The sequence below is a fragment of the Dasypus novemcinctus genome, chromosome 19, assembly GCF_030445035.2.
Source record: "Dasypus novemcinctus isolate mDasNov1 chromosome 19, mDasNov1.1.hap2, whole genome shotgun sequence".
Taxonomy (NCBI): domain Eukaryota; kingdom Metazoa; phylum Chordata; class Mammalia; order Cingulata; family Dasypodidae; genus Dasypus; species Dasypus novemcinctus.
In genome coordinates, this window is record NC_080691.1 from 80,633,772 (window position 1) to 80,653,767 (window position 19,996).

Genomic DNA, 19,996 nt, shown 5'->3' on the forward strand with positions numbered 1-19,996 from the left:
ACCGACTACTACATCAGCCTCTACGCTACACGGAAGAGAAAAGCAGCCCAGAGATTTAACCCCCAAAACCTTCTGGCTGATTCTTGACAGTCTTCATTCTGTCGTCGTTTATACATGACTCTTCCAAATTTAGCTTCCAAAGTCCAAGTTGCTTAACTGAATGTATCACCATTCACTGAACAGCTCAATTTCCAAATTTCTTTGAATTTCTTTTTAATAGAACAGTCCAATATGAAAACCAGAATATCTTCCATCGGTGCTCTGACACATTCGCAGTCCAGAAAGTGAATAGTATTGATTTGGAATTCTCATGAAGAAACTCTTTCCTCTTCCGGAATCCAGTTATGCCTCAATGTTTTAAAATGTATAGCCCTACAACTACCTGCACTGCCTGAATTAAAAATCACATAATTAAGTACTGCCCAATATCACAAGATCTGTTTTGTGGGATGTAGAGATATGAGCTCTTGAGAGGCATGCAAACTTTTTCTACATATGTTTAAGTGCTGTTTAGATTTTAAAAGACACGAGACAGTTGCATCTCACTGACACATTTTGCAAAATGAGAAGTGAACCACTTTCACAGATCTGGTGATATGGCTGGGTTTCCAATCTCTATGATCCTGGTTTGTTCTGGATTGTAAATCTTTAGAACAATGTATACTATAGTAAGGCAACTTTCTAAAATTTAAGAATTCAAAATTAGAGAAGGTAGAAAACTAGAATGATTCCAAACCCCCGCTGGTGAGTTTTTCATTTAACAGTACCTGGCTCCAGGGATGGCTCTTCAATTTCCTGCAACAAAAAAATGTAAATAAGATCATGACACACAGACAAAACCTATAGTTTTTGATAATTAAAATAAGAAGGTAACTTTTAGAGGACAGACTAGGAAACTCACAAATGCAGTAAGTGAAGACCTGCCTTTGGAAGAATGCATTCTATCCAGCTAGACTACACTTCCTTCACTTTGGCCGCAAGCCCCACACTTCGGGGCTGCTCTTAAAGGGCCTCAGTACCTGGTTTCCTTTTCCTGCTGTGCCCCCAGTCCCCGTGCCTCGCTTCTCTAAGACAATGCAGCCCACTGCACAGCCGCTAACTCACCACTTGCCTCTCTGTCCCTCTAGACTGAGCTCTAAAATTCAAGGAGAGCAAGGCTTTCATTCTCCCGCCTTTAGTGTCTGAATGAGTGCCTGACACCTACTAGACAATCACTGCTCACCTGATTAGCCTAGAGATTCTGAACATCCAAAGGACTGATGGAATGTGGACAAAGGTGGTTTGAGTCCTGTTATTTCTCATGGTGGCAGCCCCGCCTACCTGGCCAGTCCCCCTGCTCCCTTACCTCTTTTCTCAACCACTGTTCTCACCAGGACAGCTCTAATCCCTATCCCGCCCCCAAGCTCTTCCCATAAGCCCACTGATTCAGGCTGGTGTTGCGCCTCGCCCACAGCCGATCTGGCTTGACTCTCCCCACCATGTCCATGTATCTGGCCACCACAACGAGCACAGCTCCCTATGGTCCAAAGCCCTGAGCACTGGCTCCTTGTGCTACCACCCTCTCTGAGAATGCCACCCTCGGGCCAAGACCTACGCTGTCTCCTCTAGAAAGGCTTCTGTAAGGCTCCCTCTAGTTCAAACTCCAGCCGCTGTTCCATGAAGGAAAGGGCCTTGCTCCTCCGCCTGTGGTCCTTGGCTCCTGTGTGCCCGCACATCCAAGGCACACTTTCTGATCAGCACCGACCAGGTTCCAGGACACAGTGCCCCAAAGGGACAGACGTTCAGGGACTGAATCAGCAGACAACCCAAGGAGGTTTGGACCATTACCGACCGTCACATTAACTTTTCTAGCTTGGGTGACTGTGGCACCAAGTGACTGGGTAACTTGCTCAAGGACAAGCAGCAGGTGAGAAGTAGAGCAGGGACTGTTCCCTGAGCCCTCAGTGCCCAGGCCTCTTCCAAAAGTTTCCTTACAAGGAGGAATCCCGTGAGGGCTGGGACCATGCTCATTTCTGTTCATCTCTGCATCTGTATTCCTCATGCCAAATGACAAATGACATGTGCTTCACAGAAGCCTGCTGAACAGACACGAATGCCTGGCACCTTACAGGGAAAGGACCTGGCAAGCCCCAGGAAATTTTCACTTTTCCTGTGGCTTCTTTTTTTAAAAATCAACTTTTTTTCACTTATCCTAGCCCATGCTGGGAATGAAGACTCTAGGCCTGAATCAAAGGATCACTGGACAGAATGATTCTTTTCTTAACTTCCTCTGGAGACACACAGCTTATGTTCATATTGGTCTCTGGGAGGGATTTAACATGGGTGACTTTGACCTAGAAAGATACTGGAGTTGGGAGCGGATGTGGCTCAAGCAGTTGAGTGTCTGCTTCCCACATGGGAGGTCCTGGGTTGGTTCCCAATGCCTCCTAAAAACAAAAAAATCAACAAGCAAACAAAAAAAAGCAACTCAGGGGCGCCAGTGTGGCTCAGTGGTTGAGCTCCAGTGTCAATTCCTGGCCCTGATACCTCAAAACAAACAAACAAAAACAACAAACAACGAAAGCAAAAAAATCCCCTGGAGGACATGACAAGATACAGCTCCTCCGCTTTCCTTCCTGAGCCAGGAATGGACTGGGTCGCTTTGCAGTTGGAGAGAGCCAGCAATACAAAAGGTGAGCTGGGCTTCGGCAAGTTTCTCTGAGGTCTGCACCCTTCTCGAGGCTGGGGTTTTGGCTCTCCATTAATCACCCTGGCCCCTCTCTGGTGGAAGCAAATGGCAATCTTGTCTGAAGAGCGATTTCTAATTAAGCGGCACAGACTGGCAAAGGCTGAGAGTACATTCAATTCCACATAAAATTTCCTACTGAACATTAGACAGCTTCCCAGACAAGTTTACTCCAAAAGTTCACATCTACATAGGCTGGGAGAAAAATTAAAGACCAACATATATGCAAATCACACCTGAAAGTTAGTCCACATCTCGTTTCTTTTCATCCGAGATTTGCCATTTACAGAGATGGTAATAAAACAGCCATAATGAAACATCAATCAAAAGACATTTGTGTGTTTGAGAGAAAAACTCCCCACAGGAAGGACCAAAATCCCTAGGACTCCATCCTCCCCAGCTGCAATGCTGACGCTCTGCCTATCTCTCTCCCCTGCATCCTTCTCTGTGCCCACCGAGCTCTCCAAGGCAGGGGGAGAGCCCTCTGGCTGTTGCACCTCCTCGTCTTGGGGCAGAGGACGTCATCCAGAACAGACCAGAGAGAACGCCTCAGCCCCAGCTTCAAATTAACAGGAACTTCCCAAAACACGCTTTTCCATCAGCTGTTGGTAAATCAGAGTGCCAGGAGGTAAACCGCAGAAGCCAGGGAGATAAATTCTGTGCCATAAGCATGCTATTTGGAGGAAAGAAGGAAGCAAAAACTCTCTCTAAAAATGCTGACAAAATAAACAAATCCTGTAATGACGTTTAGTTGGAATTGCTATATAATAGCTAAAGTGGTTTCCAAAACCGTAGTCTAACCTTTAATTCTAAAATCATTGTGACAAATGATAGTTTACCTGTAATATAGTGAAGTCAGATGATGAAGTATCTAAATTGTTTATAGTTTCTTTGTCCTCCACCTGTAACATAAATAGAGAAAAACAGAGAAGTGGAGAACAGAGTTTATTACCTCAAATAATAAGGAAATATGATGGTGCACCAAACTATGAAAAACAGCCATGAAACACCACCTTTGACAAAATTTTAAACACAGTTCAGGAATCAAAAAAGCATTAGAAGTTTTAGGTTACAGATAAGTCACATACAGAATAGAGGATTCCCATATACCCAACATCTTATCCTCCCCCTTTCCCCTAATTAATAACATTTTACATGTGGATGGTACTTTTGTTCCAACTGACATACAAATATTGAAACACTGTTACTAACCATAGTCAACCAATGATTTACATTATGGTTTACATTTTGGACCAAACGCTTCTACAAATTTTGATGACATTTAACACAGCCTGTCCCCACCACTGCAAGATCATGTAGTACAACTCTGCTGCCCCCAAAACGCGCATGTTCCATCTATTCATTCCTCCCTTTCCCTCCCCTTGGAACCCAAAGCAACCACGAAGGTTTACTCCTTGAAGAAAAAGATTCACAGTTACTTGCAACACTGAGGTCTTGACATCCTGACCTGTCCTCCCGTTAGGCACTGCCTATGCTCTTCAGAGGCTCCCACCCCTGTATCTGAGACCACAGCAGGACTCGCCAGGATGGGAGTCCAACACCTTCCCACGCATCACACTGACATATCCCACTATGTTGCATCAGAGCCTCCTTGTTGTTCAAATATGGCCTCTTCTTAGCTAAATTCAGCATACAAATGCATTACCTTCCCCCCAGCGTGGGGATGAGCCTCCCTGGCACCGGGGGATTATGACCACGTGCCAACTAGCAATACAACTGGAAAAAGACATTGACCACAGGGGAAAGAGTAAAGACAAATGAGTTTATATGGCTAAAACACGTCAAAGTGAGTTGGGAGGTCACTCCTGAGGTTATCCTTATGCATGTCTCAGCACAATCTCATTGACCGCCAAAGTAAATCCTACCTCAAATAGCATGGCTTCCAAGGGCTCTGGAGACATCCAGACACCATCGGCAGGGCAGACAGCTTAGCAGTTTGCAGTCCTGTTAGTGGGTCTTACTTTGGAATTTATGTTCACCAGTGTGACAGAGGTGGACTTGGCTGTGGTTTCCCTACACACGGCTCTTCGGACCCTTCTATTTGAACCTGCAGTTAGCACTAGACTTGCGAGGGGTATGTCCAAGAGACTTAAATCTTGGGCTGTCCGTATGCCAGCTGGGCCCTGAATCTCAACAGAGTTGCAACACCTACTCTCCAGTTCACTGGACTCACCCAGGACAACCAACAAGATGATGATGGACAATGAACATCCCAAGGAACAGAGAGCCTACAAATGCAAGCAAGATGGTCCTATCTATCTAAGCCGCCTCTCAATTAGAAGTGGAGTGGGCGTGACCATCCCAGAATCCTCAGGATGGGGAATGAATGGACTAGAGCAGACTTAACTGCTATTCTACTATACACTTATTGTGATTCTAGCAATGGAAAGATTTATATCACTGATGTGGAGGCAGAGACCACTGGAGGTTCTTAGGGAACGGAGAGGGAAAAACAGGTGTAATATGGGACATTTTCAGGACTTGGAAACTGTCCTGAATGACACTGCAATAAGAATACAGGCCATTATATATCTATCTTGCCATAACTTACAAAATCGTGCAGGAGAATATAAACTACAATGTAAACTACAAACCACCTGGAGTGGCAATTATCCAAAATGTGTTCATCAGCTGTAACAAATGTACCACACTAAAAAAGGATGTTGTTAACAAAGTAGGGGTAGGGAGTGGGGCATATGGGACTCCCCTACATTTTCATTTAACATTTATGTAATCAAAGCATCTTTTTAAAAAGCATTAAAAAGTGTATTAAAAAAAAAAGCATTCCAATACAAAGTCAACTAGACTGAAGAAGCAGAGGCTGCATGTAAATGGGTATCTACAGGTAGACTAGAAGACCCCCACGAAAAGCAGGGAGGATTGAGGAGCCAGCCCACAGGCACTCGAGGCGGGTCACGTGTAGAATCACGCTGCAGAGCGCATTCTTTTCATTTCGGTGGCTCCCACCAGCTTGCCTAGCCCTGGGTGTCACTGACACTGAGACTGCTGCCTCTGTGGCAGCTACCACCCAGATTGGAATGGCTGGGGACAGGAGCCCAGGGCTGCCAAAGCCCAGGGGACCAATCACTGGTGCCGTACCTGCAGGGCAAAATAAATGAATGTGGAGCTTCTACTGTAAGAGGTGGGCCCAATAAGGTGAGAGGTTTGCCCAAACATGAAGGTGGTTCAGATGCTACGTGAACCAAAATAATTTTGACTACTATAAAGCACTGAGGGGTTTTTCCTTCAACAATTCCCTAACGAGCAGGCATTTTATCATTACCTCTACTTGCCTAGGAAAGACATGCACACCATCAAAAAATTAAGACACGAAAGCCTGCACCTTGGAAACTGCCACTCCACTTTCCCCCATTACAAATGCGATCAGCTCTCCTATGCATCCTCGAGACGGCTGGTGCACGTGTCCAAGACGATCTCCCGTTCCCCTGCCACACGAACACTGGCAGCCACGCTGTCCCCTGTGTTCCCTCCTTGCCCATTTCCTTCTTGGAGAGTTCATGTAGATTTACTGAGTTCATTTTGATGATTATGGAGAGGAGGGACTAAATTACCGGTAATAAAAACACACTCTGTAGTCAGGTTAACAATACCCTCTGAATATAGGGAGGCCTGCTCTAGGGCAGCGTGTCAAACTTCTTCAGGAAAGGGCCAGAGACAGTAAATATCTTGGGCTTTGCAGGCCAGTCTCAGCTGCTACTACTCAAGGCTGCCATTGCAGTTCAAAAACAGCCACAGACAATCACAGCAAATAGGGACGGTCCCTGCTTTACGTACATGATAAACTTACCTCTGTTTAACCCACCCAAACCTATTATTTTTGCAGAAGACCAGAGACATTATTTAACTTGCCCCTGGTCACAAAGTCAGAAAGAGGTAGACCACCAGAGTCTATGCTCTAACTCCAAAACTATTCTGCTTCTCACCAAATCATAGCTATTTAACCATTACTGACAGACACTTAGGATATTTCTAGTCTTTTGTCACCAAATTATTGTTTTTTAACCAGGAGTAAAAAAAGATCCTTAAAAAAAAAACAACGCAGCCAGTAAGGAAGGGCGTGTGCTTCCTGCAACTGCTCAGATGGTTCTGGTTCTCCTTTCTGGAAAGTTAATGGAATGAGACCCACCAAAAACACAGAGCAATCATTCACCAGGTCTGTATCAAAACGACTTCCAGGCATTTCTCATATCAAACCACCATTCAAAGAGGACAATCTGCTACCTCTAAGGATACTCGGTTCCAAAAGAAGAAAAGCAACAAGTATTCTAAGGAATGGCATAACCGTGCTGACTGGCAGCAAAGAGGGCTTCCTTCCCACAGGACTATCTGGGAGACACTACTGTGTAAGACCCAAGGACCACAATAAAACATGGCACCCACCCGCTAACCAACACACAAAGGTCTCTACCACCCTGTCCCATGGCCTCAGTTTCCACTGCCTTTTCTGATTACCTTACAAATATAAATCCTCACCTAATTAAAGTTATAGACCCTGGAGGAGGTCTGGTCTTAATTCTTATTCCCTTATAAGCTTGGTTAGCTGCATATATCTCTATACTCTTATTTCCTCAACTGGAAAATGGGGTAAAGGGTAACATACCCACATCTCACGTGGTTGTTAAAGATGATTAAAGGACATAATTGCCCAGAGTCTGGCAGATAAGAATTCAATAAGTAATATCCATTCTAATTTTATTATGCATCTGATTTGTTTCTAACATGAAAAATGCAAAGGCTTTAAAGACATTGTCCAAGCATGGCGTACCAGTATTTCCAAGGTATCTAAGCCACACTACCAGACCAACCAACTCCCTCTAATAGGGAGGTTTTGAATGGTTGGCCTCAAAATGTTAATGCTGTCTCATGCAAATGGACAATATAACTCATGTATTTCATGAAACCTCTTTTCCGTGAAGCAAAGTGCATTTTTAGAATCATCTGAATTTTACATGTAAATGGATTAATCATTATTCTACTGAATCAGCATAGAATTTAATTCCACATGTAAAGCTTTTATCTGTTATGATTATTTCTGGAATCGATACATTCAAGGTACTTTTCTAGAGACACTGCCAAGTTACCTACAGAATGCTCTTGAAGCTGCTCGGGAAGTTCTTTCATTTCTCCCTCTACTAGCTCTCTACTATCAGACAGCGACTCCGGGAGATTATCAGCATCCTCGTCCTCCACACAATCAGCTACGCTTCCATTATCTATTTCGGCCTCATCCAACACGCTGATATCCATCATGTCAATGTCCTGCAAGTTCTCCAGACTGGTTTCCACATCCTCCTGTGACGAAACAAAATGAAATAATCAAGTGACCGGCCATTTGGTCCATTCACCAAGGTGATGCACTCTCTGCCACGCCAAGGTTGCACATACCTGTCCATCTCCAGAATTTTCTTCTAGCCCATTATCTTCCACACCCTCTTCTTCTGGTTTACGCCCTGAAGAGGTAATCATTTACAACATGAGATCACCAAGATACATTTGCCAGAAGAGATAAACCTCATTTTAATAGGCCCTAAGCCAGTGTTTCTAAGCACTACATAAATGAACAATGGCAGAGCAAAACAAAGAATATCAAAGCCACTTACAACTTTAACATCTAGACTTAACCCTTATGTTATCAAACACTGACATACAGATATCCTGTATTTTTCTATGTAAAGACATGCAGTTTGCTTTCAAAAAGTACACTGCACTGCTGTTCTATAAACCTTTTTCACTTAAATGCTATGACCACCTTTCCATATTTTTAAAAAGGGTTATACAGACATAGTGTTATCAAGCCAATTAATACCTACGGATGGAAATTTTAAGAAAAGGTTTATAAGAATGAATGTCCTGATAATTCTTTTACTGCACATAGGTAATTATTATTTTAGGACATAGCTATAGAATGGCACCCCCACGACAAAGAGAATGTACATTTTATTAGAGAATTTGAGTTTATAAAACCATCACACAGGGAAACGGACTTTGGCCCAGTGGTTAGGGCGTCCGTCTACCATATGGGAGGTCCGCGGTTCAAACCCCGGGCCTCCTTGACCCGTGTGGAGCTGGCCAAGCGCAGTGCTGATGCGCGCAAGGAGTGCCGTGCCACGCAAGGGTGTCCCCTGCGTGGGGGAGCCCCACGCGCAAGGAGTGCGCCTGTGAGGAAAGCCGCCCAGCGTGAAAGGAAGGAGCAGCCTGCCCAGGAATGGCGCCGCCCACACTTTCCGTGCTGCTGACGACAACAGAAGCAGACAAAGAAACGAGACGCAGCAAATAGACACCAAGAACAGACAACTAGGGGAGGGGGGGAAATTAAATAAATAAATAAATCTTTAAAAAAAAAAAAAACCATCACACATAACATGCAAAATTCCCATACATCACCACTCCGCCAACACCTAGCATTGCTGTGGAAAATGTTAGAGATTATGAAAGAACATAAACTATTACTACCAACTATGGTGCAGAGCTTACATTTGGTATAGATTTTCCATACACCCCCTATTATTAACACCAAAACTTAGTACTGTTCATTTGTCACAGCTCATGAGAGCACGCTCTCAAGAGTTGTACTGTTAACCACGTGGCTCACTGTGTTATACAGTCCCACGCCTTGCACAAGGGTTTGTATATTTTTAAGGGTTAAAAAAAATCAAGAAACATGAACATATCCTAGAGGAAGATTGTTTCATTCTATCAAGAGTAAAAGTGCCAATCTTTCTGAATCTTTGTTAAAATTAGCTATTTTTCTTTATCCTTACCATGTGCTAGGAAAAGAGGGACCCTTGTCTTAATCCAAATTTATCTGATTACTGCTTAGGTTGAATTTTCTTTTTTTGATAATCATTTGCACTTTTGTAAATCTCTCATTTATATACCCCTCCCCCTCCAATCTGGTTACATCGTTGTCTCTTTGGTGTGATGCTTGGCCCCACAGGGGCCTGCGTCTCTCCACGCCGCCTTTATTTTTTTTCTTCCCCCTTTTCACCAGGAGGTTCCGGGGATCAAACCTGAGTCTTCCATATTGTAAAAGGGAGGCTCAACTGCTTGAGCCACAGCCGTTTCCCTGTACTCATTTTCCCATTTGAAAAACTTCTATCCCATTTCCCTTCAGTTTTAAGAGCGCTTTTGTATTTCACATATACAATACATATTTTCTACCAGTTTTCCCATGACATTTATTACTCATTATTTTATTTAGATACTGGGGCCAGAGAATGAACCAAGGACCTTGTATGTGGGAAGCTGGTGCTCAACCACTGAGCTACACTGGCCCTCCCAAGTTGGTTTTTTTGTTTGCGTGTTTTTAGGAGGTACTAGTAATCAAACCTCATACACTGGAAGCTGGCGCTCAACTACTTGAGATGCATCCACTCCTTCCGCTACTTTAATTTTATGGGTTTTCAGTAAATTTAAACTGCATGTAGTCAATGCTATTCATTAGTTTTTATGTGTAAATGGTTTTTAGCTTCATGTTTAGAAGCCCTCCTTCATACTAGGTCTATAAAAATATTCAGCTGCATTTTATCTTATTCCTTTTGGGGTTTTATTTTTAGTATTTAACTAATCTATTCCCACTGATTTAAAATTATGAGCTTCTCAATAATAATATATTCCCTTACATGCTGAGATTATTTAATGTTTCTACTCTCTTCCACTGATTTGTTATTCATGCTCCAGTTTTAACATTTTTCTAAACACAAAGTATCGAGATTAAATAGAACAAATGGAAACTAAGAGAATTGGAAGGAACGACTTTACTTCAGGTGTTTCTTTAAAAGGTTAGTAATATTAGGTGAAGAAAAAAATTATGAAAAACTTTAAGAGGCTGGACGTATTTTGAGACTTACATTCCACTTTTTAGATAATACTGACCCTGCATTTGAAAAGAGGAAATCATTTCCCAACTCCCCTCTACCAACTTCCTAATTCTTCTTAAAATACATTATTTTTTTACCTTTCAAATTAATAACATTCACAATCTCTTCTAGAGCCAACAGCCCACAGCAGGCACATTGACAATTTCTCCAAACAGCAGCATTTACATGATTATTTGCTAATTTATTGCATTATCTTAAAAAAAAAATACAAACGATAACATCTGCAGAAAACAGAACTATCTAAGTGATAAGAAAAGTGACAGTAATGGAAATTATTAGGTATGGCAGAAGTTTACAGCAAAAATGAAATGTGGGGCTGTAAGAGCAGCTTTTCCAAAGTTAAAGTGATTACTTTAATTTGAAGAATAAAATCACAGGTCTGCAACATCGAAGTACCCCATGGAAGACCATGGGTAGCAGGGAGAGACTATGGTGTCTAGGACTATCAGCCAGATAGTCCGATAGATATCAGCACCTATAGCTCCTTTCTCAAGAGGGTGGGCCTTGGCTTGCAGCGGTGGGAAGAGAAGTTACCAGCCACAGGACATCATCACCACCTCGGGAAAATCATTTTCTACAAAACCCCTTTCCCAACATGAAGATCAGTTTCTTAAGGCTACTACAGCATTGCTTCAAGTAAGACAAGACAATCAGAAATTTAATGATTATTCTATTTTTAGCAATTTAAATAATCTTCTAATTGTATAAAGTGACACATGGGGCCCAAATAATATCAAAGAGAAAACTAATCATTTAGACCATCACTGAGGCTTTTTAAAAAACCCTTTTCAGGAATAATAAGTTCCTTTTATACAAGTATATATTGCTTGATTTTTTAATATTCTAATTTCATTAATGTTGTCAGTTATTTCTTATTTAGGAAATCAGTGGCCATGATGCTAAGTACTAGAGATCAATACATGATGACAAATGTTGGCTGGCTGGGAACAGGATTCCCGTTTTCTAGGATTATCTCTACATTAGATCTTGCTCTAAGCTTCAAAAACATTTGGAACCCAACCTAGTGGTCTTTCTAAGTATGCTGGGAAGATCCACAGGACGATTATATTTGACAGAACAAATAACATTCTAGAACATGTACACTGGTTTTTGCATAATTCTATTCTACTCACCAGAACGAGGCAGGATCTAAGCAAGGGCGCACAACAATGCCACCCTGAGCACTGTTATTTCTTTTTACAAGAAAGGCAATGGGTTTTCATAAACTAGAGTTTTTCTTTTTCCTTTTCTTAAACTTGTAGCTACTTTACTCCTAAAAAGGAAGCACAGATACGCTACAGCCCAGATCCCTTCCAGAAGAAGAATTCTCCCAGGGTAAAAAGTGGCTGGTGACGGCAAGAGAGCAGGCATTCTTAAGAAAGTATAGCCTTTAAAAGACAAAGTATACACCTGAATGGGAAGCTTATCAATAAATGATTCCCAGGGCCTCCTGGTGAAGGCGAGATGGCCCATGCAGCAAGATGGCCAACGCGAAGAGCTGGCACGGCAAAATGGACCAAAAAAAAAAAAAGAAGAAGAAAAAAAGAGACACAGAGGACAGACAATAAGAGACGCAGCAGACTAGGAAGCTGAGGTGGCGCAAGAGATCTAGCACTTCTCTCCCACGCTGGAAGGTCCCAGGATCAGTTCCCAGTGCTGCCTTAAGAGAAGACAAGCAGACACAAAGAATGCAGTGAATGGACACAGAGCAGACAGGGGCAGGTGGGGAATAAACAAACCAACAAACCAACCTTTAAAAAGAGAAAAAAAGAATCCATGAGTTCAAATTGATATAAATAGTCAGGGGAAAAGGGCAAACTATTCCTTATAGTACAAACCAGCTAATAAATGTAGACAGAATAATTAGAAAATGACCATCTGGAACCATCCTAAAAACTGACTCAATAATCAGTGGATGCTGAAACTTGCGGGGGATGAGCAGGGTACTTATATAGTCTCAAAGTATCTTCCTATAGATATATTAAGAAGAGTAAAAGAGTAACTTTCTTGTGACGCTGCCTGGTCAACACCACTTTATCACATGGGCAAAGTCAACATCAACAGTAAGGGTTCTTAGGCCTAGAGCTGCAGGGTGCATAAGAGTTACCTCCTGAGAGCCTCCATGTTGTTCAAATGTGGCCAGTCTCAAAGCCAAAGTCAGTATGTAAATGCATTATATTCCCCATTGCCCCCGCCCCGTGTGGGACATGACTCCTGGGGTGGAGCCTCCCTGGTGCTGAGGTATTACTACCAAGCACCAACTGGTGATATAAATAGAAAAAGACCTTGAATAAAAGGGTCAACTCAGACCAGCAGTATATCTCAACCCACATGCAGGATCATGTGTTAAAAACTGCTTTCTGACCTTGAATAAAGAGAGGAAATGGCAAAGACAAATGACTTTAGGCGGCTACAAGTCTTCAAAAGAGTCAGGAGGTCATCAGATGGGTTACGCTTATGCACTTCTCAGGAGGACCCCAGAACCAAAGTGGATACAGCCCCAAGTACTGGTTCTCCTGAAGATTACGGAGGCCCACAGCAATATGGCCATGGCAGATAGCTCTGGAGCTCAGTACCATGTCAGTGGGCCCTACTCTGGAATTTGTGTCCCTGAGTGTGATGGAGTTGGACTCAGATGTGACCTTGCTACACATGCCTCTTCTGTTACTTTTATTGAATCTTTGGTTGGTGCCAGCGTTGGTGTATACTCAGGAGACAGGAATCTCTGGACTGTCCATGTGCCAGCCGGGTCCTGAGCCTCAGGAGTGTTGCAACTCCTACTCTCTGGTTCGTTGGATGTACGCAGGCCAGCTAACAGGGAGGTGAAGATGATCAATCACCACACCAGGGAATTGAGAGTTCCTACATTCATGTGGAATCTAAGCCCCCTCTCAATACAGAGGTGGAATGGACATCACCATCCCAGGGCCCTCAGAATGGAGCAATAAATATGGATTAGAGCAGACTTACTGATATTCTACTATAAAACTTTTCTGACTACTACTAATAGAAGAAATTGTATCATTGACAGGGACAAAGTGGCCACAGAAGTTGCTGAGGCAGGGAGAGGGAAGAAGAGATATGAAGAGACGTCGGGTGGGGGAATGGGAGGTATACAGGAACCTCTTATGTTTTTTATAACGTAGCCGTTTTTATGATGTATATATCTTCAAAATAAATATAATTTACAAAAATGATGGGGGTGGGGGGTGGGTTATATGGGAACCTCTTGTGTTTTTTTAAAATGTGATCTATGAACTTTAATAAAAATTAAAACAGAACAAAACTGTAAGGGTTCAGGGAAGCAGATTTGGCTCAACTGATAGAGTGTCCGCCTACCACATAGGAGGTCCAGGGTTCAAACCCAGGGTCTCCTGACCCATGTGGTGAGCTGGCCCATGCGCAATGCTGATGCGCGCAAGGAGTGCCGTGCCACGCAGGGGTGTCCCCTGCGGAGGGGAGCCCCATGCGCAAGGAGTGTGCCCTGCAATGAGAGTCACCCAGCACTAGAGAAGGTGCAGCCTGCCCAGGAGTGGCGCCGCACACATGGAGAGCTGACGCAGCAAGATGATGCAACCAAAAGAGACACAGATTCCTGGTGCTGCTGACAAGGATACAAGCAGACACAGAACACACAACGAAATGGACACAGAGAACAGACAATGGGGGGTAGGGAGGCAAGGTGAGAGAAATTTAAAAAACCCCAGTAAGGGTTCAAATAGACAGTATAGTTAAAGAATCAGAGTAGATTCCTCCCCTCACACCACATGTAAAACTTAACTAAGCATGGATCAAAAACCTAAACAGGAACTAACTATAAACCTCTTATTACAAAAACATGTGGAAATATCTTCAGGACATTGTATAAGGCAATGGATTCTTAGACTTCACACTAAAAAGAATGAACAATTGAAGAAAAAATAAATTGGACTTCACCAAAATTTAAAACTTTTGTGCAAAAGACATTATCAAGAAAGTAAAAAGACAACCCAAAGACTGGTAAAAATATTCGCAAATCATCTATCTGATAACGGGGCACTAAGCACATGAAAATATGCTCAAGGGAAACAGACTTTGGCCCAGTGGTTAGGGCGTCCGTCTACCACACGGGAGGTCCGCGGTTCAAACCCAGGGCCTCCTTGACCCGTCGTGTGGAACTGGCCCATGGGCAGGGCTGATGTGCACAAGGAGTGCCTGCCACACAGGGGTGTCCCCCGCGAAGGGGAGCCCCACGCGCAAGGAGTGCACCCGTAAGGAGAGTCGCCCAGCGTGAAAGAAAGTGCAGCCTGCCCAGGAATGGCGCCGCCCACACTTCCCGTGCCGCTGACGACAACAGAAGCGGACAAAGAAACAAGACGCAGCAAATAGACACAGAGAACAGACAACCGGGGGAGGGGAGGGGAATTAAATAAATAAAAATAAATCTTAAAAAAAAAAAAAGCTCAACATCATTAGCCATTAGGGAAATGCAAATCAAACCACAATGAGATACCACTTCATACACACTAGAAGGATACTGGAAAAAAAAAAGAGAGAAGAAAAAGAGGTGGAGAGGCCATGGAGATACTGGTGTGGGAATGTAAAATGGTATATACAGCCAACAGAAAGGTTTCTCAAAGTTAAGTACAGAATTACCACATGACCCAGCAATCCCACTTCTAGGTATGTATACCCCCAAGGAATTAAAAGCAGGCACTCAAACAGATATTTGTAACCTAGTATTCATAGCATTATTCACAATAGTTAAAGGGTGGAAGCACCCAAGCCAGATGTGGAAATACAAATTACTGTATGATTGTGCTTATATGAAAGACTTAAAAACAAGCAAATCCATAAACAGAAAGATTAGAGGTTACCAGGGGCAAGGGTAGGATGAGCTGATGGGGGAATTAATGTTTAATGGGTGTATGGTTTCTATTTGGGGTGATGGAAGTTTTGGTCCTGGATGGTGGTGATGTGATAGTTCACGATACTTTAACTGTAATTAATACCACTGAGCTGTTTACTTGAAAATGGTTGAACTGGTACATTTTATGTTGTACATGTTACCACAATAAAAGAAAAATCTTGACAGCATGTGCCTCCAGATATGATTAACACTTGTAGTGTTATTTCCAACAGAAGTATATAATCTGAATCTAATCATGGAAAAAAAGAAAAGAAAAAGAAAACCAACACACCCAAAACAAACCCGTAGTGAAAAACAAAAAAGCTGGCCTGTACTCTTCAAAAACAGCAATATCAAAAATACAAAGAAAGGAATGTTTCCAGAGTAAAGGAAACAAAGATTCATAACAAATGAATGCCATGCATGATCTTGGATTATTTTTATTTTTTTTATGAGCTATAAAAACCATTATTGGAACAAATGACTAAATCTGAATAAAGCCCCAAATTAGGTAATACTATTATTGTATCAATGTAATTTCTTAATTTTGATAACTATACTATGGTTCTTTAAGATAATGTTCCTGTTTTCAGGAAATATTGAAGCACACAGAACAAAGGGACACATTCCAGCATCTTATCCACACAGATCAAGAATTTATATACTGGCGGGGAGGAAGAGTACAGCAAATGTACTCAAATGTAAACACATTGTTTTCTGTAAGCCTGAAATTTCATCAAAACATACAAAAACAAATCAGTAACGCTTCTGGGATTATAAAATATTCTCAGGAACCACAAAACATTCCATTAATTTGGATTTTCTGGTAATGCAAATATAAATAAATTTCTATGGCTGAAAATCATAAAAGATTCTGCTAAACTAATTATTTGAATAAAACTATCATAATGAAATTACTACTTCACCAAAACAGATCAAAAGCCTATTACCAGTTAAAATCTTGATAAGCACCTAAGGATGAAAATGTTGAAAACAATTCAGCAGCATTTAGACTTGCCCTTTATATTAAACATCAACATGTTATGAAAATGCTAGAATGGAAGTCTGCTGAGCCAAAGATTTTGTTCTACAGGGTTCCAGTTTATACCAAATGGAAGAGTCAAAACCAAGCTACGGTAAAAAAAATCGCAATGTTGGTTGGGGAGGGGGGAAATGACCAGAAAGGAACACGAGGGGTTTTTCTGGGGTAAAAGATTATGTTCTACATATTTAATTCCTACCAACCTCACACTAATTTATGCAAAAATAAATTCCAAATATAAAAATAATACAAATCAAAAGTGCCATAAATATTACTTTCCAAGACAGAATAAAACAAGATAGGATAATAATCTGAACGCTAAGGAGGGACTTTTTAAAACATAAATTTTAGAAGCCATATAGAACAGGTGCTCAGCTCTGTTCATACAAAACAAAACGTTCATGCCTCAAACATTACGAGCAAGTGCAGTCAGAAGACAGACTGGGAAAAAACACTTGCAACATCTTGTGTAGAGAGCCCTTGTAACTCAATAAGACAAACAATCCAGTAGAAAATGGGCAAAGGGCATGAAAAGGCAATCCAGAAATTACAAATGAGGCAATTATCAGAGGCTCTGTGGAAACTTTACCTGTAGAGAAACACAGATTAATACAATAAAATACTTTTCCTATGTACAATAGGCAACATTTACAAGTAAAAATACTACCCTGTTAACAAGTTAAAGAAACTGGCTAACCACTATTGAGTTATTAACCAGTAAAGTTTATGTCAATAACTAATACTATAAGATGCACATATTCTTTGGCCCTGGTTCCACTTCAAGTAATTTATCAAAAAATATATTCCAGTTAACTACACAGAGATAGTTCTGGTTCATGGCAGCACTGAAAATTGGAAAAGCTAAGTGAAAACTGAAACCACCTCAGCAGGCTTGCAATAAAGGAGACTGATGAACTAACTAACCCGTAGTACATTCATATGGAGAATTACTATTAAGCTGTAAAAAAAGAATCTATACTTAGTGAATGTATTTTAAAAAACTTTTGCACAAGTATTTCCTTTTTTATTAAAAGAAAAAGAAAGAGGAAAGGAGATCCACTAGTTCTATAATCCCCCACTGCAATTATTATTTCCCTGACCTGTTTCATTTTGCGTGTCTATTTTCCAGTATTCTTTGCCTTGGCACGGACATTTAACACGGAAAGCCAAAAATGCATAATGTACCACGGACCACAGAAAAGCGATCTCATCCTAAAGTGAATTCACTGCTATTATTCCAGTACTCACACGAAACAGTCTGGCTGACAATGGTCAAACCCAAGTCTTCATTACTAGACAAGTAAAGAGTAATATGAATATTTCACTTTTGTTTTGGGGCCTGAGTAACATGGCCTTCAATTACATAGAGAACTTTCAAACAGGCCAAATGCTCTGTTTTAGCTGGTTCTTTCCTAAAACGCAATTGAATGTTACTGAATTAAATTACTGAGGAAAAAAAGACAAGGAAGCCTCTGCCCTCAATATCCTAGTCATGACAGATGCAAGATAACAGAGTATTAAATCAAGATATAAGGAGCTGGGCCGCAGGCGTGCAGATCTAAACGGAGCCAAGTCACCACTGGCAGGGGGAGAAGCTGCTTCTGGATGGAGCAGGCCTGAACGCAGGCGGATGGGGAAGAGGCGCAGGCGGAGCGCGGAGGCGAGGGCCCCGAGGATCAAGAGAGCGGGCTGTGTGCGCGAGGTCTACCTAAGGCTGAGGCGCAGCAGAGGGAGGTGAGCAAGGAAGAAGCTGGAAAGGAGGATTTGAGTCAGATGGGGAGGGTCGTAATAACACAGCGAATGTGTGGCTTTTGTTCTGTAAGCAGTTTTTAAAGAAATTTCCCTAAAAGTGACAACTGTTTCGGACAGGTGGTATTTTAAGAATTTCAAGGGTCTAGGGAAACAAAGGCTGCTGACTAAACTACAGAGGAACCTGCATAAAGGCGTGAACACAGCCTTCCAGCCTGTTTGAATTCCCAGGTACTATGGTAACAAGATACAGTGGAAGGATCTTAAAATACAAAGCTTCATTCCAGGCCCTTTGATTCACAGGGCCATCCACAAATCCAAACCACAGCCTGGCAAACGAGGAAAAATTAGCAAAGGGAGTAGTTTTGAAGAAAGTTCTTAGTGTTCAAAATGTCTATAAAATCCTCCATACCTTTGCTGGATCTCTTTGATGTTTTCTTGTTTCCTTCGGAGGTAATTTCAATTTCATCAGGATTACCCCCTTCATCTTCAATTGCCTACAGGGAAAGTAAACAAGGAAAGCTGACCCCCAAAAATCAGCAGACTGGCTTTTACAGAACCTTTAAGAGCACACAGCTGAGAGATGGCCATGCCTACTGCCTGCTTCCTGCCAGCCCTCCCCGCTCCCTCTGGAGCACCGGGCTGGTAATAATTCCTCGGAAGGCTGTTGTAAGCACGCTATGTAATATATGCAAAGCAAGTACTTGTACTCTACCAACATTAGGCCTATTCTAAACATTATCATCACCACAACCTGGTTCATCCTATCCCTGAGTCCAAGGGAATAACTAAAAAAGGGAAAGGCACACTTTTCAGTTTCCTGTGACTTGAGCCTTGGCAACATGTCGTTTAACCTCCCGGGCTCCACCTCCATGCTGTGACAGGTTCTGTCTGGGTAGAGTATCAACCCTCGCCAGTCCTGTGGGTACTAGGTATTAGGCATGGCATCAGGTGACAGGCATCCCTTTATGCAATCTTTTTTTTTTCAAAAAAAATATTTATTTACCCCCGCACTCCCCTCATCCAATCTTAATCACATGTGGCTACCTCCAGAGAGCTGGCTCTCCGTCGCGAGGCGAGGCCTCTCAGCAAGGCCGTAGGCCACCCGTGAGCTCCTCACTCCCTGGACAGCACCCCGGCCCCCGGCTCAGGATGGGATCCGCACGTCCCGCTAGTCAGGGCTGAACACGGCAGTGATGGCCGCCCCGGAAACAGAGCCGTGTTCAGGTCTCACCTGTGACCTTTTCTCTACCACGCTATCCCGTGCGCACAAGTTTAGCTAGAATCCGCTCCAAAAACCGTTTTATTTGTATGGGATTTCCTAAGTCCCAGATTTCCAGCTTGGAAACCTGAATTTAAAACGGTGTTCAGGGCCTCCATACCTCGTTTGGTACCAGAAACAAAGAAAATCTACTTCTCACAGAAGCCAGAAATAGAAATTGTAGTTCTCCTGGGACCAAGGAAAGGCACAACCACACAGTCCCTCTTCCTGGGAATGAACGATTATGTAACACCACGGAGAGAAGTCCGGAGCCGCCAGCAGCAGCAGAAGGGAAGCACTGCCCGAGGCAGGGGGGAACCATTTGGTCTCTCCTGCATCTCCCCTGGGGGGCAGTGATTACAGGGCCATCCCTGGGGGGACTGTGTGCTATGAGTCATCCTCAGAGGCT

The 19,996-nt window shown here is 42.6% G+C and overlaps 1 protein-coding gene across 2 annotated transcripts in view; it reads right to left on the reverse strand.

Moving 5' to 3' along the window:
• Positions 1–19,996, reverse strand: part of SAFB (scaffold attachment factor B) — a 33,985-nt gene that overhangs the window by 11,560 nt on the left and 2,429 nt on the right. For both annotated transcript variants that reach the window (XM_058282019.2, XM_012526940.4), the window contains exons 2-6: positions 18,739–18,823; positions 8,153–8,217; positions 7,853–8,059; positions 3,565–3,627; positions 768–795 (exon numbers count right to left, since the gene is read on the reverse strand). In XM_058282019.2, the coding sequence (XP_058138002.1) occupies positions 768–795; positions 3,565–3,627; positions 7,853–8,059; positions 8,153–8,217; positions 18,739–18,823 (448 nt within the window). The remainder of the gene's footprint in view (positions 1–767; positions 796–3,564; positions 3,628–7,852; positions 8,060–8,152; positions 8,218–18,738; positions 18,824–19,996) is intronic.